The following is a 17,181-nucleotide window of genomic DNA, read 5'->3' as shown; positions in this document are numbered from 1 at the left end:
GACCGACATTGATCGGCATATTCCTGTTCAATATCCACAGGGATAGTCAGGCGTCTGGAGTAGAGAAAAGAGAGAGCATCATATTCAATGCCTCAATATTCAAATGTATATACAGTCACGCTCTGCCCAACCGGGCATTCATGCATCAATCATCAATCATAAACCTCCCGCCGTCTAAATGCATGCATGCAACAACAAAACCTCCGACTACTCGGAAAACTCTCGGTCGATCGCCTGCGCAAGCTCATCTACTCCCATTAGCCAAGCGAAACCCACCACAACATAACCGCTCACCTCGTATCCCCTGCAGCGCCTCGAATGCCAGAGCATAGTTGCCAACGAGCTTCACCACCAACCGCAGGCTCTGCTGCACGTCGCTGCGAAATTCCGCCAAGGACGGCGCGCGCAGCCCGTCCACACCGGCCTCGGTCTCCTGGAACCCCCGCGCTTTAAGACACAGCATCAGCAGCGCATAGCCCGCCTGCGTCGCGCAGCAGACCAGGGTGGGCATCGTGCGCGGCAGCTCCAGCCGGGCGGTCTGCGCGCGGCGCGCCGTCTCGTGCGCCGGGTTCGGGTACGGCAGGTTGTCCAGCAGCGTGACCGTGTTGAGGGCGGCGTGCAGGCAGATCTTGGACGAGACGTCCGCGGCGAAGGGGAAGCGCAGCCCGCGCACGCCGGACGGCACGCTGACGTCCGGCGCCGGCATCGGGTCCAGGTTAATGTCGGACGGGCTGCTGGGGGCGCGCACGTCGATCGGCGGGGGGACGGGGCGGTCGCGGGCGCAGGTCTGGCTGGTCGGGGCGTTGGTGAGGTCCTGGAAGGCGCACAGGCGGTGGATTTTGATTCGAGCACTGCGCTGTCAGCCTCGTTCGAGCAGCAAAGGTCACAAGCCATACGTGTGTAACTTGATCTCGGCAAACGCCCGCATTGTCGTCGACGCCACGTATTCGGGGGAGCCGCTGGACGGCGCCATCTGGGACACCGGCGGCGCTTCGCGGCAGGCCAGCAGCAGCGACGCAATCTGGCTGTCGAGCGCGACCATGCGCGGCGAGATCCACGCCGGGTCGGCCTGCGTTTTGATCGTGTCGTCGAGGTCGCGCGCGAACGTGGCGGATTCGAGGATGGCCTGCTGCGCTTCCACCAGGAGTTTCCAGCCCTGCTGGGTCAGCAGGTTGCCCGGGCGATACAGAGGAACGGAACCCCCCTTACCTCGGGAAATGGAGTCACAAACCAGGGATCGTACAGGTCGAAAGAGGGCGGCTATCTCGTGAGCTGACGTCTGGTGGCGGAGAATAGAACCATACCGTGTTGCTGACCGCCAGACCCTGACACACGGTCATATACTGCGTAGCCATTAGCGCATCCCGTTGACAGCAACAGGCGTACACACCGTCATCCACCACGTCCGTCGGCGCGCCTCCGCAAACTCGTCCTCGTCCATGGTCTCATGCAGGGAGAGACTCATGGCCAGCGCCAGGGCCTGATTCGCCCGGTGCAGCATTTCGTTCATGTTGCCGCGTTGCGCGTATTCGTACACACTCAGGATGGAGAGGGCGATAACGCCCTCGATGCTCGGGGGCACCTTGGGATGGAACGGCTCGCGGTCGAAGACGCGCACGCCCTCGGCGGAGGGGTTACTCGGGTCCTCGCAGGCGCGCAGCGGCTCGTATTCGCTCTCAATCGCCTCGAGGGCCGACTTCGCAAAGCAGTGGGCAAAGTCGCGGCGGACCCGGACGTATTCTGCGCGTTGGGCGTCGTTCTCGTCGGGGTGCGGGATGAGCACCAGAATCGCTGCAATGGCCAGCCCCAGCCCGTTGGACGGGTAGAAGGGGGACACTCGCCGCGGCTGCGGCCGGCTGCATACTGGGAGCCGTACTGGCGGGGGCAGGATGGGGAAGTATGGGTGGATGAAGATGTAGTAGGCGTCCAGACTGCAGGGGGTTAGCGAGGTCCGTCGGCGATCGGGGCGCCCGAGCACCGGCTTACATGTCCTCGTTGCTGCCGTAGAGTCGAATGGGATTGCGCGCATGAGGCGACAGGGCCTTTCCCACGGGTTCGTCGGCTGGCGCAAAGATCGAGTCGAACATGGAGTCGATCTCGGCCATCGGAATGTCCACATGTCGCAGTCCTGCGCCGGGACCGCATAAGCCGCTCAGCTGCTTCACCCATTCTGTATGTCGTTAGAAGACTAGACTAGATCGTGTAGGTACTAGGTAGAGGGAACTTACCGTCGCCTTCGGAGCTGGATCGCGACCCCATGGGGCCGTTTTCCTGCGACCGGCCTCTATCGTCCGTCATCGTCGCGGAGCGATCATTCCTGGTTCTTGTTCCGGGGTGTGTCTGGGAGTGGAGGTTGATATAGGCAGGATGTATCGCGGCCCACGGCGCAAGGATACTGATCCAGAATCCAGCAAGCGAATGACTTCTACCGATTGGTATGAGGTCGATCAAGCAATAAAACAAAGACGATAGATTATGAGTCGGGCCTATGGCAGACTAAGTGTCACCCGGCGCATTCGTCCAGCTGGTACTTCGGGCGGAGCGATTCCCGTCACAGTGTCCCACCTGACCGAACCATGTCAGTCATGTCATGTCAGCACCAGAGCCATGGACGATGCAAGAGGTGAAGACACCCGGGGGAGATTTTGGGGTGGCCACAGGGCCATCAAATCCCGGCGGGTCAAGCGAATCCCGACTTGACAGACATCAAATCCAGACAGCAAATGGTCTGATCGAGTGGAGCAGAGCAGGACGAGCAAGTTGGAACAGGTCTCTTGGCAACGGCAATGGCGTGGCTGATCCGGCATCAACCGGCAAGATCGATCGATGCCCTGGATGTAGATGTATCCGAGGGGTTTGCTTGCGCCAGCGGGATTTGAAGCCGTGGCAGTCGGCTACTATACCCGAACCTTGGTTATGTATGTACTCTGTACTTCCGTCACCGCCGGGAGACTCCGTTGATTTTATTATGGTGGAGCAGAATATATCAGACTAGTTACATTGTGTTCTTTCAAATACTAGCCCTTTCAGGTACAATGGTGAATGATAAGGTACTTAACATGGACAGTATATGGACATCGTCCGCGGAGATATACTTAAGGTACCATGGACCAAGGTCGATGCAACTATGTACATCATAGTGACGGAAGGTAAAGTAGACTTCCATCAAGCGGTTAGAGGAGTTATGCTTCATAAGATTGAATAGGTTCGTTATGCCTCTGGGCTTTATCAGTGTCAATTCTATAATTCTTGTTGATCTCCGCGATGATACAGGCAGTTCAACTCTAGGCAGCAAACCTGCACTACTAGGTAGATGGCTACTTGTACACCAGACTATTGTACTCATTTCTGCACCCCTTCTCAGAGCGCTATTGGTTCTAAAAATACTCATAGGCATCTATATACTACTCCGTACTTCCAGTCTCCCAAAATTGAGACGGCACAACTCTTACTCCTAGCATAAGTAGTAACAGACTCAGACCCTCTGTCATGCATATGTGCCGTGTACCAAACTCAGTTCAATCTCCTGCTCCTCTATTATCGAATGGAATCGTCCGTGACATCGTGGAGCCCGGTACTTGCAAACTCTCATCCCCGCTGGCTGACTAGAAAGACGCAGATCTACTCCGGAGGAGACACAAAACTGACCAGTGCACCTCGGGCGACTTCCGAATCCCCTTAACCCTCCCCTACTCCTATTCGGCATCTACAATACACTGCCCAATATCCCATCGAGGAATGCGCTCAAGGAATTGATAAGGATGCCACCCAAGGCAGCGTCGATTGAATTATAGTATCTGCATCAGCTCATCCACCCACCAGACATCTCCCCAAGAGGAACAGGACACAGCCGCCAGAATAGTATGTATAGTATGTGTGCATATTGTACACAGGTCATATCGAAAAAAAAGAAAAGTCTCTGCCGAAGAGGAAGGGGGATATCAATGACATCGTAAGGGTATGGACCAAATAAATCGAGTATAGTAGATAAAGAAAAGGAATCGAAGAGAAAAGAGCAGACATAACCATGCGTGACCAAGTGAACGGCTTACTTCCCCCACATGCGCGACGACGACTCGTTAACCTTCGCGTGGGCGTGGCGGAGCGAGTCCTTGCTCGACCGCTGGCTGTCCCCCTCGGACGGATAGGCCGGTTCATGTGTGATCTCGATGGTCGTGTGCTGGTACACCTTGCCGATGGGGGCGAGCTCGACGCCCGAGTTCTGCACGATATTGTCCGTGGACCCGTCGCGTATCGTGCCATCGTCGACGTCGTCGTCGCGGCCGCGGCGGGTGCGCAGGGCGCTGATGTCGGCGCGCGTCAGCTTGGGGTCGGCGGTGATGGTGGTGAGGTGGTCGGTGGTGCGGGGGTTCTTGCTGCTGCTGGCGAAGCGGTTGTAGCTGCGGTCGGCGCTGGGCTCGGACTCGAGGATGAGGTTGCGGCGGGTGAGGGTGTAGAGCAGCACGTCGACGAGGCCGGAGCTGGTGATGAGGGCGCCGGCCACGCAGAAGTAGACGACGCTGGGGGTCTCGCCGCGGGCGGTGGCCATGCGGCCGGCGGCCAGCGGCAGCGAGAGCACGATGTAGGCGACCGGGTAGATCACCATGTAGCCGATGACGCGGCGCAGGCGCTTCAGGCTCTCGATGTGGCTGGCGCCCAGGATGGCCGATTGCGCGATGCGGCGGCGCAGCTGGAACCACATGATGGCGTAGAGACAGACGGTGCCGAACTCGGCGAGGAAGATCCAGATGTAGTGCGTCCAGAGACGGATGGGTTCGTACTCTTCGTTGATCCAGCACTGCATGATGTTTTCTGGTTAGTGAACGGCCTTGCGCCGGGTTGGGACGGAACAGCTTACCCAGGCACCCGACGGAATGAAGACGTATCTCCCGTGGGAGGCGATAGGAATGATGACCAACACGGCGACAAACCCCCAGAGCCCCACGACGAACGCGACAAAGACGCGGTGGCTCAGTTTGTGGCCCATGGTCACGAGAAGGAAGGTATGGAAGGCAATGGCCAGCACGAAGAGACCGCTGCTGGGATCGCCCACCTGGAGCCAGAAGCCCTGGAGAAAGCAGGCGGAGGAGGAAGCGGTGATTTTATCTTCGACGATCCATTTGATACAGATCAGAAAGGCGAGCGACTGTTGCAGATCGGCCAAGACGAGGTTATAGATGAGGATCACGTATTGGTTGTAACCGATGTAGCGTTGGTAGTTGCCGCGCCAGAAGACCAGTCGGTATGTGACGAAGCAGATCAAGGAGAGGGTAGCGATGAAGGAGAGAATGGCCATGACCGAGACGGCAATAAGACCTTTTCGCTGGTCGCTGGGGAGGGGATTGATATCCCATGTTGGACCGTTCTCAGTATAAGCCAGTCGCGGCGACAGAGTGTGGGCTTCATCGTGGCGGGCGGTAAGTGCACTCAGCACCTGCACGAGACTCATGTTGAACACAGTTGCAGGAGATATACCGCAATCATCCTCTGCCAACCAACCTAGGCTCCCCGAGAGAGATTTATGCCGAGTCTGGTGCCGACAAACAAAGGTGGAAGCGCGACGAGACCGGCTCTATAGGTCTCAGGGGGTGGGTGGCCTTGCCGGATGGTCTCCTCTGGACTCGGTAGATGGACAGCACCAGATCCAGATCCTGGAAAGAGGGGAGGAGAGGAGTAATAATGGGAACAAGGATAGAGGAGAAGCGCCACAACGGTAGGTTCTTCTAACTGCTTCCGGATTGGAACAGAAGAGAGACCCCCGTATGTGGATGCTGTGGGGGGATAATGCTTGCACGGCGTCCAGCCTGTCGAATGGATGCAGGGACAGCAGAGTCAGTCATGAAGACCTCCACTGACTAGTTTCGACAGAAAGATACGGAGTACCCCTCAGACTAACCAAACTGTCTGGACAGGGGCATCGGATCATCCAGACTCACGGACTCTGATCGAGGTTCCTGAAACTTTGGGCGGCCACGAGTTCGAGTTAGTCGTGCGCCAAGCAGAGAGACTACGAACGAGAGTTCAGTGGCAGCACTAGTCGGGATTAGAGAAAGGGCCCAGCGGTTTCGTCGTGTCTGACGGCTCTGGGACAGCCGGATGCCGGGATTTCTGCTGTCTGACAGCACAGGACCAGACCGGACAGGACTGTATTCCATCCACGGCGAGTCCGGTGGTCGTCGTCGTAATAGATAGATTGCCACGCTGGGCACAGACTCTGTACTCCATCCGGGGGGGTTGCGAACAAGACTTGTGGCGAAGAGAAACGGGAAAGACAAGTGGACAGGGCACCAGTGGATGGTTAGCGTCGGTGATGGAGCCTGTTCCAGAAGCTCCGCACGCCGCCGATCGTCGAGACACAAAAGTCCCGAGAAGAGGACGCCTGAAAAGTTTGTCGAGGGTTAAGCCGTGAAGGGAAATTGAGGGCGATCTAGTCTGCAGAGGGAGTGTATAGTGTATAGTGTATAGTATATGGAGTCGAGTAAGAGTATTAGAGATGGATACCTAGAGGTTGACATGGGTAGGTATACTGTATAGCTGGTCACTTGGACAGGATCAGTCTGTGACTGTGGGAGTATCAGCCATACTCCGTACAGTACATACTCCTAGGAGTATCTGGCTGTGCGTACGGTGGAACACGGACAACATCCGGTCAGACAATGGTATCAGACTTGGAAGAGGGACCTTTCAGCATGATCTTCCACTTTACGATCGAAGGATGGATGGTTCTCGTAAATGGGACAGTTCCATGGATGAGGACCGACCAGCCCCTTGGCAGACCAGACAATCCAAATACTATACGGATGACATGCCGAATAGGGAACATCTTATACAATACGATCACCATGATTATCAATCCTACTGTTGTAATCCCTCACACAATGGCTTTTTGTCAATCGTCTTACTTGGTGGACCCCGTCTTCTCCTGAAACGGCATCTCCCACTAATTACTAACGAACTAACGGGCCATGACAATGTCCTTAAACTTTGGCTAACGAAACTACTCCTCGTGCTAGACTCTAGTCTGCTAGTTCGTACTTATGTAGTTAGTAAGTCAGTAGTAGTTAGCCGTCCCACTGTGTCAACACGCATATCACTTGCCGAAGGGCTCCATCGAATGCATTGCACTATCATACCGGACCAACTCATTCAATCTGGCTAGTCAAACCGAGGCAGAGTCCAGGTTGCAGCAAAGGATCAATAGAATTCAAGTAGTCGAGGAAAAGCCTCAGTGCCACACGTTGAGCTGGAGCATCTACTCTACTTGTACTCTACTCTACTCTGTATAATCATCTACTCCGTAAGTACTGAATACTGGCCTCGTGCGGATGCCGATCAAAGCAGTAGGTTCGTCACTACCGACATGCATGTGAAATTAATGCCCGGTCTTAATCATTGGTCTTTGTTGCCGCTATTGATGTCGACTCTATGACAGCCCGTGCATGCTAATGCGACTATCATCTGGGCAAAGTTTCTACCCCATGATTTGGAGTCTACCTAGGTACAGACACTATAGATAGTCTTTATAGACATACTCAAATCAGCCGTCATATGCCATCCTCTGTCGGAGATCGACTGAGCCTCCATGATAGGCAGTGTCTTCCGGGTAACTCTGTCCCGGTCAGTCTATCATTGTTGATCCCGTCTGATACTCCAACTCAGCACTCTGTCGATCGCAGAGTCCTTTTCTTGATCTACAGAGTAGCCAGTGCTCTTTGTACTACGGAACACGGAGTACATTGTTGTGATCCACTCACTGATAGTATTGTACAGTACTACAGAGGACAATACCATTCTGCCTACGGATCTAGCGGAACCTCTCCCGATCATATGTAATATCCCCTGAATCACCTCAGATTCTGGAAAACACCAAAGAAAATTCTCCAAAAACTCCACCACGGACCCGTCTCTTGGCCGTCTCCATCGCCATCTCTTGGGTGAGCTTTTTTTTCCTGCCCCCGTCCCGTCCCCATCGGATGTCCTTCCGTTTGCTCCGTCCATACCTTGTCCCTGGCTCCAGAGACTCCTGAACCAAGCACATGGGTCATGCTCACAGCCCTGGCTTATACTCGTACTCCGTAGACCATCGTGGCGACATACATATGTAGCAGGGGCATGTCAGAACCCTATCGGAATACGATACGGTGTACAGTTAGGTCATGCAGCATCCCGCATGGCTGCAGAATAAGCATTGCAACCATATCCCCAGACGCACTGCATCACTACTCCTACAGAGTACGAAGTAGACAAGTCCCTCAGTCAAGCATTGACTTCAATAGCTTGGGCCCAGTCTGCGTGTCCGTGTTGTGTGTGCATGTGTGTGCGTGTGTGTGTGCGTGTGTGTGTGCAGGTCTCGGCTCGCTCCACACTCACCAACAAATTGTCATTGTCATGCGAAAATTCGGTCTGGAGCGGGTAGAACCTTGCACCAGCCCGCGGTTCGGTGACACCCTTCGGGTACCTTTCCCGCGGGATAGTGTCTACGGAGCACAAGGTTACAAGGTAGTTAGGTCGGGAAATAAGGATGATCGTGCCCGTGCGATCGCCATCCATGGTTGAGTCTGGTCTAAACCGTCTGACCGGGATCAGATCAAAGTAAGAAGTGAGGAGGAAGAGGTAAAAGTCTGAGGATGCGCCAAGTGGGTGAATAGGTGAATAGGTGAAAGTGTACTGTACAAGGACGGTGTAGATAGCAAAATCTTACATTTACTCAAATAGGCAACTCCTAAGCAACACTGACCGAGTCGTGGCGTCCCTAATAATGAGACAGCCAACCTTCGGCCGTATATCCCACCAGTCACTCCAGCGGCAGTTCGTCTGGATTTCTGGCCAGCGCTAAGAATCGATAGTGGGCTGATCCCCCGGGTTGGCCACCACGGAGGATATCCGACTATGTATAGAAGGATTCGAGCTAACGCCAGGATCGGCTCCTGGTGTGTTTGTCGTATGGGGAAGGCTTGGCTTGAGGCTCCTATCGTTACTACATCTCTTTCACATGGCTATGGCGGTACTCATGGACTCCGTATTAACAAACTGCAGGTGCTTCCGTAATAGGTACATCATGTACATACACCAACCCGCCCAGTGTGCCCGGCTCCCTCTCGTGATATTGTCATCATGGATATCACTCGTCAGTCATAACGCTGTAACATAAACAGAAAACAGATACATATGTAGGCAAAATACCATCCATCCAAACATATCGTCATCATCTTCTACGCGACCCGCGAGAGTGTCTCGACTCGTGAACATCCTCACCTTCATCTTCCTCCTCCACCGGAGCAGGAGTCCGCCGTTCGGTGCGTCGCTTCGGGCGACGGCGACGGTTGGAGCTGATGTTGCTGGCAGAGTCGTCCGGCGCCAGCGACCGGTCGTCGTCGAGGAAATCGTCGTCCGGCCCGCTCTCCCATTGACCCAGCGCCGACGACGGCGTGCCTAGACGAGCCTCGACGTATGACCCGCGCCGGTTCTGGTTCGCCACGGACAGTCCGGCGCCGCGTTCGCGGAGAGCACGCCGGACCGTCTCTGCCTTGCAATGCAGTGCTTCAAAGGCGTCTTCCAGAGCTTCCATGCCGAGGTAGATGTCGCGCTCGATCTCGGCCAGGGCCGCAATTTCCATCTCTTCGTCGAGGGCGATAGGTCCTCCGAACGACGCAGTCGAGTTCACGCCATACGGCTGGCTCGCGGGTCTAAACGTACCGTCCATATGGCTGGGGGTTGGGCCCCGCGAGATGCCTCCGGTAGTAAAGGGGGTGTTGGACCGGCTGTTGCTCCAGCGCGGAGGAGTAGACCCAGGACCGGCGTATGTATCTTCCGCGCCACTGCGCAGGAATCCGTCAAATCGGCCGGATATGAGAATATCCCACTCGTCGTCACTGATAGCGGCAAGAGTAGCAAGGACGTGGTGCATGCCCGGGTTGTTCAACATGTACATCGCCGTCTCGGGATCGCGTGGAACCGAGGGTAGCCGATAAAGGCGTTGGATCGCGAGGGACGACGATACCAGGGCAGGAGATCTCACGCGGGGTTCGCCATCAGGCTGGGGGGTCGGCGAGGTAGACTTGATGCCGAGCAGTGCGCGGAAGATCGGGCGCAGCTCGGGCGCGAGGTGCGTGAGCATGGCAAACGTCAGAGTCTCGTCGTCAACGTCTTGAGGTGCACTCGTCGGTTGGTCCGACTGCTCGCTCAACCACTTGTCAACGGCCGCTTGCGTCTTGCGGGACTGTCGCATGTAGTGCTCGCGATACTCCTCTGGAACGTCGATATCCATCTTCTGCATGGGAATGTGCTCGTTACCGGACAGCTCGGCTTCCCCGACCGACGGCATCAGAATGAACGGCGGCCAATTGGGCAGTTCTCTGCGTCCCGAGACCAACTCGAGAACCTCTCCCCAGCTCACCCCGGAGGGGCGCTCTTCCATCTCCTCATGGTCACACATGAGGCAAGTGCAGGACTCCGACGAGATATCACGAGCAAACACCGCCTCCAACCGGTCCAATAGCCGGCGTGCAACTGACCGATATCCCGTGGCTACAGCCAAGGACCCATTCTTTGCCATCACATTATTATAGTCGTCAAGCAGACGATTAAAAGGATCGAAGACTCGCGATGCAGCATATTGCGGCGGAAGTGTCTGGTAAGGTGCCGTTTCAGGGACACCCGCGCCCATGAGCAGCGCCTTCGGAACGCGGTGATCCAACCCACCATTCTGTAGGAGATAATCCACCCGGGGGATCGAAACTGGCATCTCCGGCGGAGGAGGGGGAGGCGGGGGAGCATCAAAGGCAGAATGTGCTGTCGGAGGCCGTCCATAATCGAAAGACACGTCGACGGGCGTGCGACTACCGGGGCGACTGGACATGGACGATCGCATTTGGGTGCGGGAAGGCGGTTTATCAGGACTCTTGGGCTTGCGGGGAGGAGCTCCAATGGTTGCATCAGAGCCATTCGCTGATTCCGTGCCCACCTCTCGCACCGTCGCGGGCGACCCGGTTGGCGATGCTGCAGAACGGCTACCCGATCGCTTGGGCAGGGAGGCTTCGTCGACGATTTTGGATTTCATCGAATTGCGACTCGCCGTCCGTGAGGGCGAGTCCTTTTCATGATGGCTGGATCGTTTCGACTTCGAGGGCGTATCTGGTTTCGTGGTCTTGCTGGACTTGGATTTCTCATCCCGCTTCGATCGCAGACTCGACGACGACCTTGTCGACTCGGTCCGGATTCGTATCTTGGTCTTCCCATCCTTCGACTTCTCGCCGGTACTTTTTTCATCCTTCTCGCCGACCGAGCTACCTTTGCGGGAATTCTGGTCCACACTTGTCAGGGGCGGACTCGGGGGCGCATTCTGGTTGTCGGATGGCTCGGTGCTGTCGCCATTTTCGTTTTCTTTCGACTTCTCGGTCAAGTCTGTTGGGTCGGGGGTGGGGATGCCGGGCTTGCCCACAGCCTCTTTGCTGTGGGCTTTCGAGAAGGTCGGGTATGGGAGACTCGTTCGTGACTCCAGGAACGAGGCCGTGCCGGAGCGGCTGGCGCTGTCGACTCCAGGCATGGAGGAGCGACGCTGTTTGCGGGAGGAGGCGGTAGAGGTAGAAGGGGTGGAGGAGCGGCCCGTCGGAGCGTCAGCGTCTTGTTCCTTGGTTGAGGTTCGGCTGGATCGCCCCTGGGAGGATCGGGGATGGCGATGTTTTGTTTTGGGAGATGAAGGGGAGGCGGTCTTTTTCGAACGGGTCCTGTCGCGATCTCGGTCATTTAGTCTCAGCGGCAGAAACATGGCGTGGGCACGATGGGCTTCGAGGGAGCAGAGGGGGATTGGGAGGAGGGATGGAGAAACGAGACGAAGTTGCCGTCGATGGTTTCTTTTTCGCGACTCTCTCTTGGTTCACCCCTTCGGTCGTCCGCACGATATCATCGAGGTATATTCGACTAGTTACCTGGAAAAAAGAAAGTTGAAGCTCAGGAGATCGGTCTCGAAGGCAGCAGCAAGTATGACACGACGGAGGGATGGAGATCCTTTCAGGTGACCTGGAAGGCAGCCGATCAGGTTGTCGTCTGGCGCTTAGAAGGCGTTCGGGCCAGGCGACTCTCACTGGTCGAGGGCCAACAAGGCGCTTGCGTCAAACCACCGGGAAGAGAATTTGTAAGGCATGCGACATGCCGTCGCAATGGAGTTAGGTACAAGGAGGACGATGTGAAACGTAGAGCCCAACTGGTCGGGTGAGGCGACAATTGACTCTTGGATCGAGGGGCAGACAATTCAGGTACGATGCATCGAAAGTCGAAGAAAGAAGGACGTTGGATTTTTGCGGTGAGATGAGAGAGAGAGAGAGAGAGGCTGGAGCCCCCGCAGTGGTTTTATTCCTTATGCGATTCGTTTAGCGGAGAATTCTCTTGAACACTTCCTCATTAGTAGAAACTAATCGATTAGTTCCGTTGTAGCTCCGTAGTTCGCTAGGTAGTTAGTTAACTAGTTAGTGAGGCCCAGTGACGTGGTGGGCCGTTAGTCGCTGCATGGAAGCCCGACAAGTGGGAGGTTCCGTGAAGTTCGGTTCCTTGAAGGATGATGCCACGATTCTCCCGGTAGAATCAGTAGACAGAATGTATCATGAGGGTTTGGAATGGTGATGCGAAGTTGAAGTTGTTGACATGGCAGCGATGTGGTGGTGTGGACTGGACAAGTTCCTTCAGCCCGAACCCCACGATAGAAGTATAGAGGAATCAATTACAACGCATTTTGAATTGTCTTTACAATATCCATAATCGCAGTATCTTTGGGTATCCTTAACCGTGTCAACTCCACAACATTGCAAGCACAAGTCCACTCATATCCTAACTCCAAGTCATCCCATTTGCCGCTTTCTTCACAGGCGATGTCTCCAAGACCCAATGTCCATTCTCTTCAAAAGCAACACCCCCTCGACGAGCTGCCCGCATGGTCTTCTCTGACGCCCGACTCAGCTTCCCCGAATGCCGGTCCCAGACCCATCCTTCCTTGAGCCACATCCACGTCAGGTACGCCCGCAATTCCTTGTCTTGCGGGAGAACCGACTTCCACTCGGGCATGAAGTCGCTATCTGTGGACCCGGTGCCTTTCCAGTCCATGGCAAGACCGCGAAGTTCGTCTCGGCAAAAGATCCGCCAGCTATCCAAAGAATAGTCTCCGACTCCAGGTAAATGGGCGATCTCCCAAGCAACACGAGGATCATCGTCTGTAACGCATTCGTCGGGTCTAACATCACGTCCGTCTGCTCGTCGAGGGTAGTTTAGTCTGCGGTATCTTCTCCCTCTGGTCGGGGGATGGGCGAGCCAGGTTTGTGCAAGCCCAATACACTTCTTCGCTCGTTGATTCTGGAACCCCAGACGATGGATCTTGGACACCAAAACTGGAAGTTCAGCCGCCGCCATAGCCTCGATAGTAGGGTAATCTTCAAATATCTGGAAAAGAACCGGAAGCGCAACTCCCCCGCGGGTCCGGTTAAGGAAAATCGTCGCGATCAACAAGCGGAATGGATCATGTGCCAACTGCTCTTGAACAAGTCCAAAAGACGGTGCATCAATGGGTGGAAAGGGGAGGCACGACTCTGGATCAACAAGAGGCTCTGGAAAGTAGGGTGAAACTTTGGGTAGCTTAATCCGGGGCTGTTTCAACGGAAGAGCATCCAACGGCTCACGAGTATTGTTCTTTGTTGGCGTGCGGGGGGTGTCTCGCGATCCTGGTTCAAATTGCTCCTCAGGCGGCGAGAGGCGTGTTGTTGGGTAATCTTGATTTGAAGTGCCGTATTCTCTCGGGACATCACTCGTGTCTTCCGGGAGCGATTTATTAGAATCAAGAGACTCATTCCCCCTACCATGCTGAATTGCGGCGTGTCTCTTCTTCGTCTTCCGTGGGTATACAAAATACTTCGACCTCACCTCATCGCGGGCGGTCAGCCCATGCGAATCATCGGACTTTAAAAATCCGTCAAGTCCCAATAGTTGTCATCAAAAGCAGTGTTTCCGTGGTCAGTGGCACTGTTCTTCTTTGCCTTCGCGCCGGTTTTCTTGCTTGGAACATGACTTTTCGGTTGGCTTTCACTCAAGGCCGTGTTTTCGTTCGGAAGACTGTCGCGGCGTTTTTTGTCCTTTTTTGCCTGGCGCCGGTTTCGCTTTTTCATTCTTTTCTTTTCCCGTTGCAACTTCTTCTTGTCTGCATTTGAGGTGGTGCCCGATACTGAGTCGGAATCGGGTGCATTGGATGACTTGGAACTGCTGGAGTCAAGAACAACAACAATCTTCTCCGAGGGAGTAGCATGGGAGGAAGGCATGTGTGAAGAGCGTTTACGGGAAGTAGAAGAGCTGCCCTTCTTAGCATCATCGGGACTGCGTGGAGGTGTCCTGGTGCTCTTGGGCCTTGAGGCCATCTGTGGCGATTTAAACTGTTCGAGAGGTTCAGGTGCAGATTTCACTGCGTCTGCGGCTTCCTCAACACCCGGGCCTTTACTCGCAACCTCATCACTACCCGATTCTTTCTCGAAAGAAGACTCCTGCGCAAGGTCCGGTCTCGCATGATCAAGATTTGTCTGAGAGGAGTCCCCTTCGGAGACAGAGATAGCCGAATCTTCCATACTGAGAGTATCGACTTCTCGATCAACATCATGGTCAGAAGCCAAGCGTCCAGGGGGTATTTCCTCGGAAAACTCCCGCTTGATCCTTCTGAATTTCGAGCTCGATTCCTTGTCGCTGTCCCACTTCCTCTTCTGAGTGTTGGCCGGTCCCGTAGGCACGTACTCATCGTCAAGCTCAGGACCAAACTCCGAGCCTTCAGGATCAGCGTCGATTTTGCGGATCTCTAGGTACAGCTTCCGGACGTGTCTCTCAAGTAGCGCGATCCTTTCCTGGTCCAACCCAATCTCCGAGGCTTTATCGCATACATCGCGCAGGAACTGGCGCCGTGCGGTCCGCCGGATAGGCCGTTGCCAGACGAAGGGGTGGATTTTGATAAAGTGTAGAAACTCCTCCCGCTGGGTAAAGCTCAAAGGCTCAAGAATGAATTCTTCTCGCCGACGCTCTTCCTCCTTTTCATCATCGACATGCTCAGAACTTCCCTCTGAAGACGACTCTGCGGAACTTGACGCGGCATCCTGGTCACTCTCGTCCTCGTTCTCACTGCTGTTGCTGGATTCCTTACCCTGTTGCAGCTTGTGTCTCTTGTAAGAAGGACAAGGACTTGAGTAGGGGAGCATCTTTTCGGAGTGTTCTTCTGTCTCCGCCGCGACGTTGATCCCCTCAGAGGCGGACTCCGATTGCTCATCTTCTCGGTCGACGGAGGCTGGCCGAGTCCCAGTGTACTCGTCAAAGCTCCGGTCATACTCGGCCTCGTCGGTGAGGATCTCATCCATTATGCCTTGGACGAAATCGTCGCCCTGCTCGAACTTTGCGGGGTTGACGTCGAGTGTAGGAGGGGGAAGGAAGGGCGAAGCCCCATCGGAGGACCCCATGGCGGCGTTATCTTGGTTGACACCGGTGGTTGCAACCTTATCGTCGTTTGAGGTGTCTGTTGACTGGCCTAGGAGCTGTCGGAATTTCTGTGATATCACGCGAACGAGCAGGTTGCTCGTGGGGAGTTGCGAGGTCATGAGGGAAGAATCATGGCCAGTAGGTTTGAGGAAAGCGAATAGGACGAAAGTTGGCGGGGTTCGGTGGGAACACTACTGGTAGATGTTCTGTTAGTAACTGGGCCTTCTCAGGTTGCAGCAGGTGCTCCTTGTAGCAGATTGTAGGTAGGTAGTGTGCGCTCACGCTTCAAACTCCGAATGCCATGTCCGACCTGGAAGCTGCCATGGTTTTGGAAGCCAATAACACAATAATCGCTATTAAGGTCGTGATAATAATAGACTAGAAGGCACAGTCCATTGCAGTCATGAGTGCTGGAAGGGAATCTGGGTGGAGGAGACAGCTGAAGTGGAAATTGACTCTCCTTCGCGACGCGGAGACCCGCGACCACGCACGGACCACTTTTAGATAGATCAGATCCCCCTCGTCCGATTGTACTTGTCCGAACCATATCCCACCATGGCTCTTCAACTATGACTGTGTACCGAGACTGATGCAACTCGCCAATTAGGTAATGTTTACATTGTATTCCTCTGTTGTCGCCTCTTATTTTGGACAGGTTCTACAGACCACACGCGTCTTCTACACAGTAGCTACCGACATTGATGCAAGTGCACTTGTTGTATTTCAGACGAAACAATATCAATACAGAGAATTATCCAGCTGGAGACAAAGAGAAAAGAAAGAGAGACAGCCACTTATAAGTGAACTCTTGAAATATGCCGCGTTCACTCCAAGCATGACCGACACGTGCTCCGGACCGCGAAGATACTCTTGCGCAGTCCTCTAATTAGCCACGACCTGCCCTCTAGTTACCGTTCTTGGGGGGCTGGGGCTGGGGCTGAGGCTTCGCTCCCTTGGGAGGGGGGACATCACCACGCTTGGGGTGCTGAGGCTGGGGCTGAGGCTGCTCCCCCTTGGGAGGAGGAGGGACATCTCCCCGCTTAGGGTGCGCGCCATCCTGCTTGGGGCCCTTCGGGGCAGGAGGAGGAACATCACCACGCTTGCCGTGGGGACCGTCCTCAGGCTGGGGCTGGGGCTCCTTGGGAGCAGGAGGAGGGACATCACCACGCTTGGGGGGCGCCGGCTTCTTTGGAGCAGGGCCCTGAGGCGGAGGAACGTTGTCACGCTTGTCGTTGTCGTTCTCAGGGGCCTTGGGGGGGAGAGGACCACCGGTAGGAGGAGGGCCCTGGGGCTGGAGATCGGTAGTAGTAGCTAGAAGACAATCGGTTAGAAGAGAGTATTCTGGTCCATCTGCGAAGATACGTACGAGCAGGGGCCGGAGGAGCAGCGGCAACGAGGCCGGCAACCATAAAGGTGGACATAATCGCAGAGATCTTCATGGTGATGGTTTGCAAGTTGAACTGCAGAGGTGATTTGGGATGTGGTCTTGTTTGGAAGGCTTCGATGTTTGGGTTGATTGATGATGATGTCCACGATGCAGCTGGGCTTGACGTTCCTTTTATACCTTTGTCTCCAGGCTCTCATCCGAGCGTTTTTCCATAGATATCTTCAACTCGCGCCATAGCCATCCGACATGACGACGGGCTTTACGTGGCATGGTAGTGATGGATGTCGTATACAGCAGATCCTACT

At 55.1% G+C, this 17,181-nt stretch overlaps 6 protein-coding genes across 6 annotated transcripts; all 6 read right to left on the bottom strand.

Annotated features, from left to right (window-relative positions):
• Positions 1-207: 207 nt before the first annotated feature.
• ATEG_04370 (transcription factor domain-containing protein) lies at positions 208-2,298 on the bottom strand (the record flags this gene model as incomplete). The annotated part of the gene is made up of 6 exons (XM_001213548.1): positions 208-248; positions 295-851; positions 897-1,156; positions 1,391-1,931; positions 1,987-2,170; positions 2,229-2,298. The coding sequence occupies 6 exons, from the start codon at positions 2,296-2,298 to the stop codon at positions 208-210; spliced, it is 1,653 nt and encodes a 550-aa protein (XP_001213548.1).
• A 1,750-nt stretch (positions 2,299-4,048) lies between these two features.
• gprC lies at positions 4,049-5,449 on the bottom strand (the record flags this gene model as incomplete). Its single annotated transcript, XM_001213547.1, has 2 exons — positions 4,049-4,798; positions 4,859-5,449. 2 exons carry the CDS (start codon positions 5,447-5,449, stop codon positions 4,049-4,051), a joined length of 1,341 nt encoding a protein of 446 aa, XP_001213547.1.
• A 2,611-nt stretch (positions 5,450-8,060) lies between these two features.
• ATEG_04368 (uncharacterized protein) lies at positions 8,061-11,767 on the bottom strand (the record flags this gene model as incomplete). Its single annotated transcript, XM_001213546.1, has 3 exons — positions 8,061-8,123; positions 8,371-8,696; positions 9,256-11,767. The coding sequence occupies 3 exons, from the start codon at positions 11,765-11,767 to the stop codon at positions 8,061-8,063; spliced, it is 2,901 nt and encodes a 966-aa protein (XP_001213546.1).
• Positions 11,768-12,822: 1,055 nt separating this feature from the next.
• ATEG_04367 (uncharacterized protein) lies at positions 12,823-13,398 on the bottom strand (the record flags this gene model as incomplete). Its single annotated transcript, XM_001213545.1, has 1 exon — positions 12,823-13,398. One exon carries the CDS (start codon positions 13,396-13,398, stop codon positions 12,823-12,825), a length of 576 nt encoding a protein of 191 aa, XP_001213545.1.
• Positions 13,399-13,943: 545 nt separating this feature from the next.
• ATEG_04366 (uncharacterized protein) lies at positions 13,944-15,813 on the bottom strand (the record flags this gene model as incomplete). Its single annotated transcript, XM_001213544.1, has 2 exons — positions 13,944-15,680; positions 15,781-15,813. 2 exons carry the CDS (start codon positions 15,811-15,813, stop codon positions 13,944-13,946), a joined length of 1,770 nt encoding a protein of 589 aa, XP_001213544.1.
• Positions 15,814-16,393: 580 nt separating this feature from the next.
• On the bottom strand, positions 16,394-16,928 carry ATEG_04365 (uncharacterized protein; the record flags this gene model as incomplete). The annotated part of the gene is made up of 2 exons (XM_001213543.1): positions 16,394-16,800; positions 16,856-16,928. The coding sequence occupies 2 exons, from the start codon at positions 16,926-16,928 to the stop codon at positions 16,394-16,396; spliced, it is 480 nt and encodes a 159-aa protein (XP_001213543.1).
• Positions 16,929-17,181: the final 253 nt, after the last annotated feature.

Source organism: Aspergillus terreus, genomic scaffold, assembly GCF_000149615.1.
Source record: "Aspergillus terreus NIH2624 scaffold_6 genomic scaffold, whole genome shotgun sequence".
NCBI lineage: Eukaryota > Fungi > Ascomycota > Eurotiomycetes > Eurotiales > Aspergillaceae > Aspergillus > Aspergillus terreus.
The sequence above is the reverse complement of the archived record's forward strand: the minus strand, read 5'-3'. Positions and strand labels throughout refer to the sequence as shown.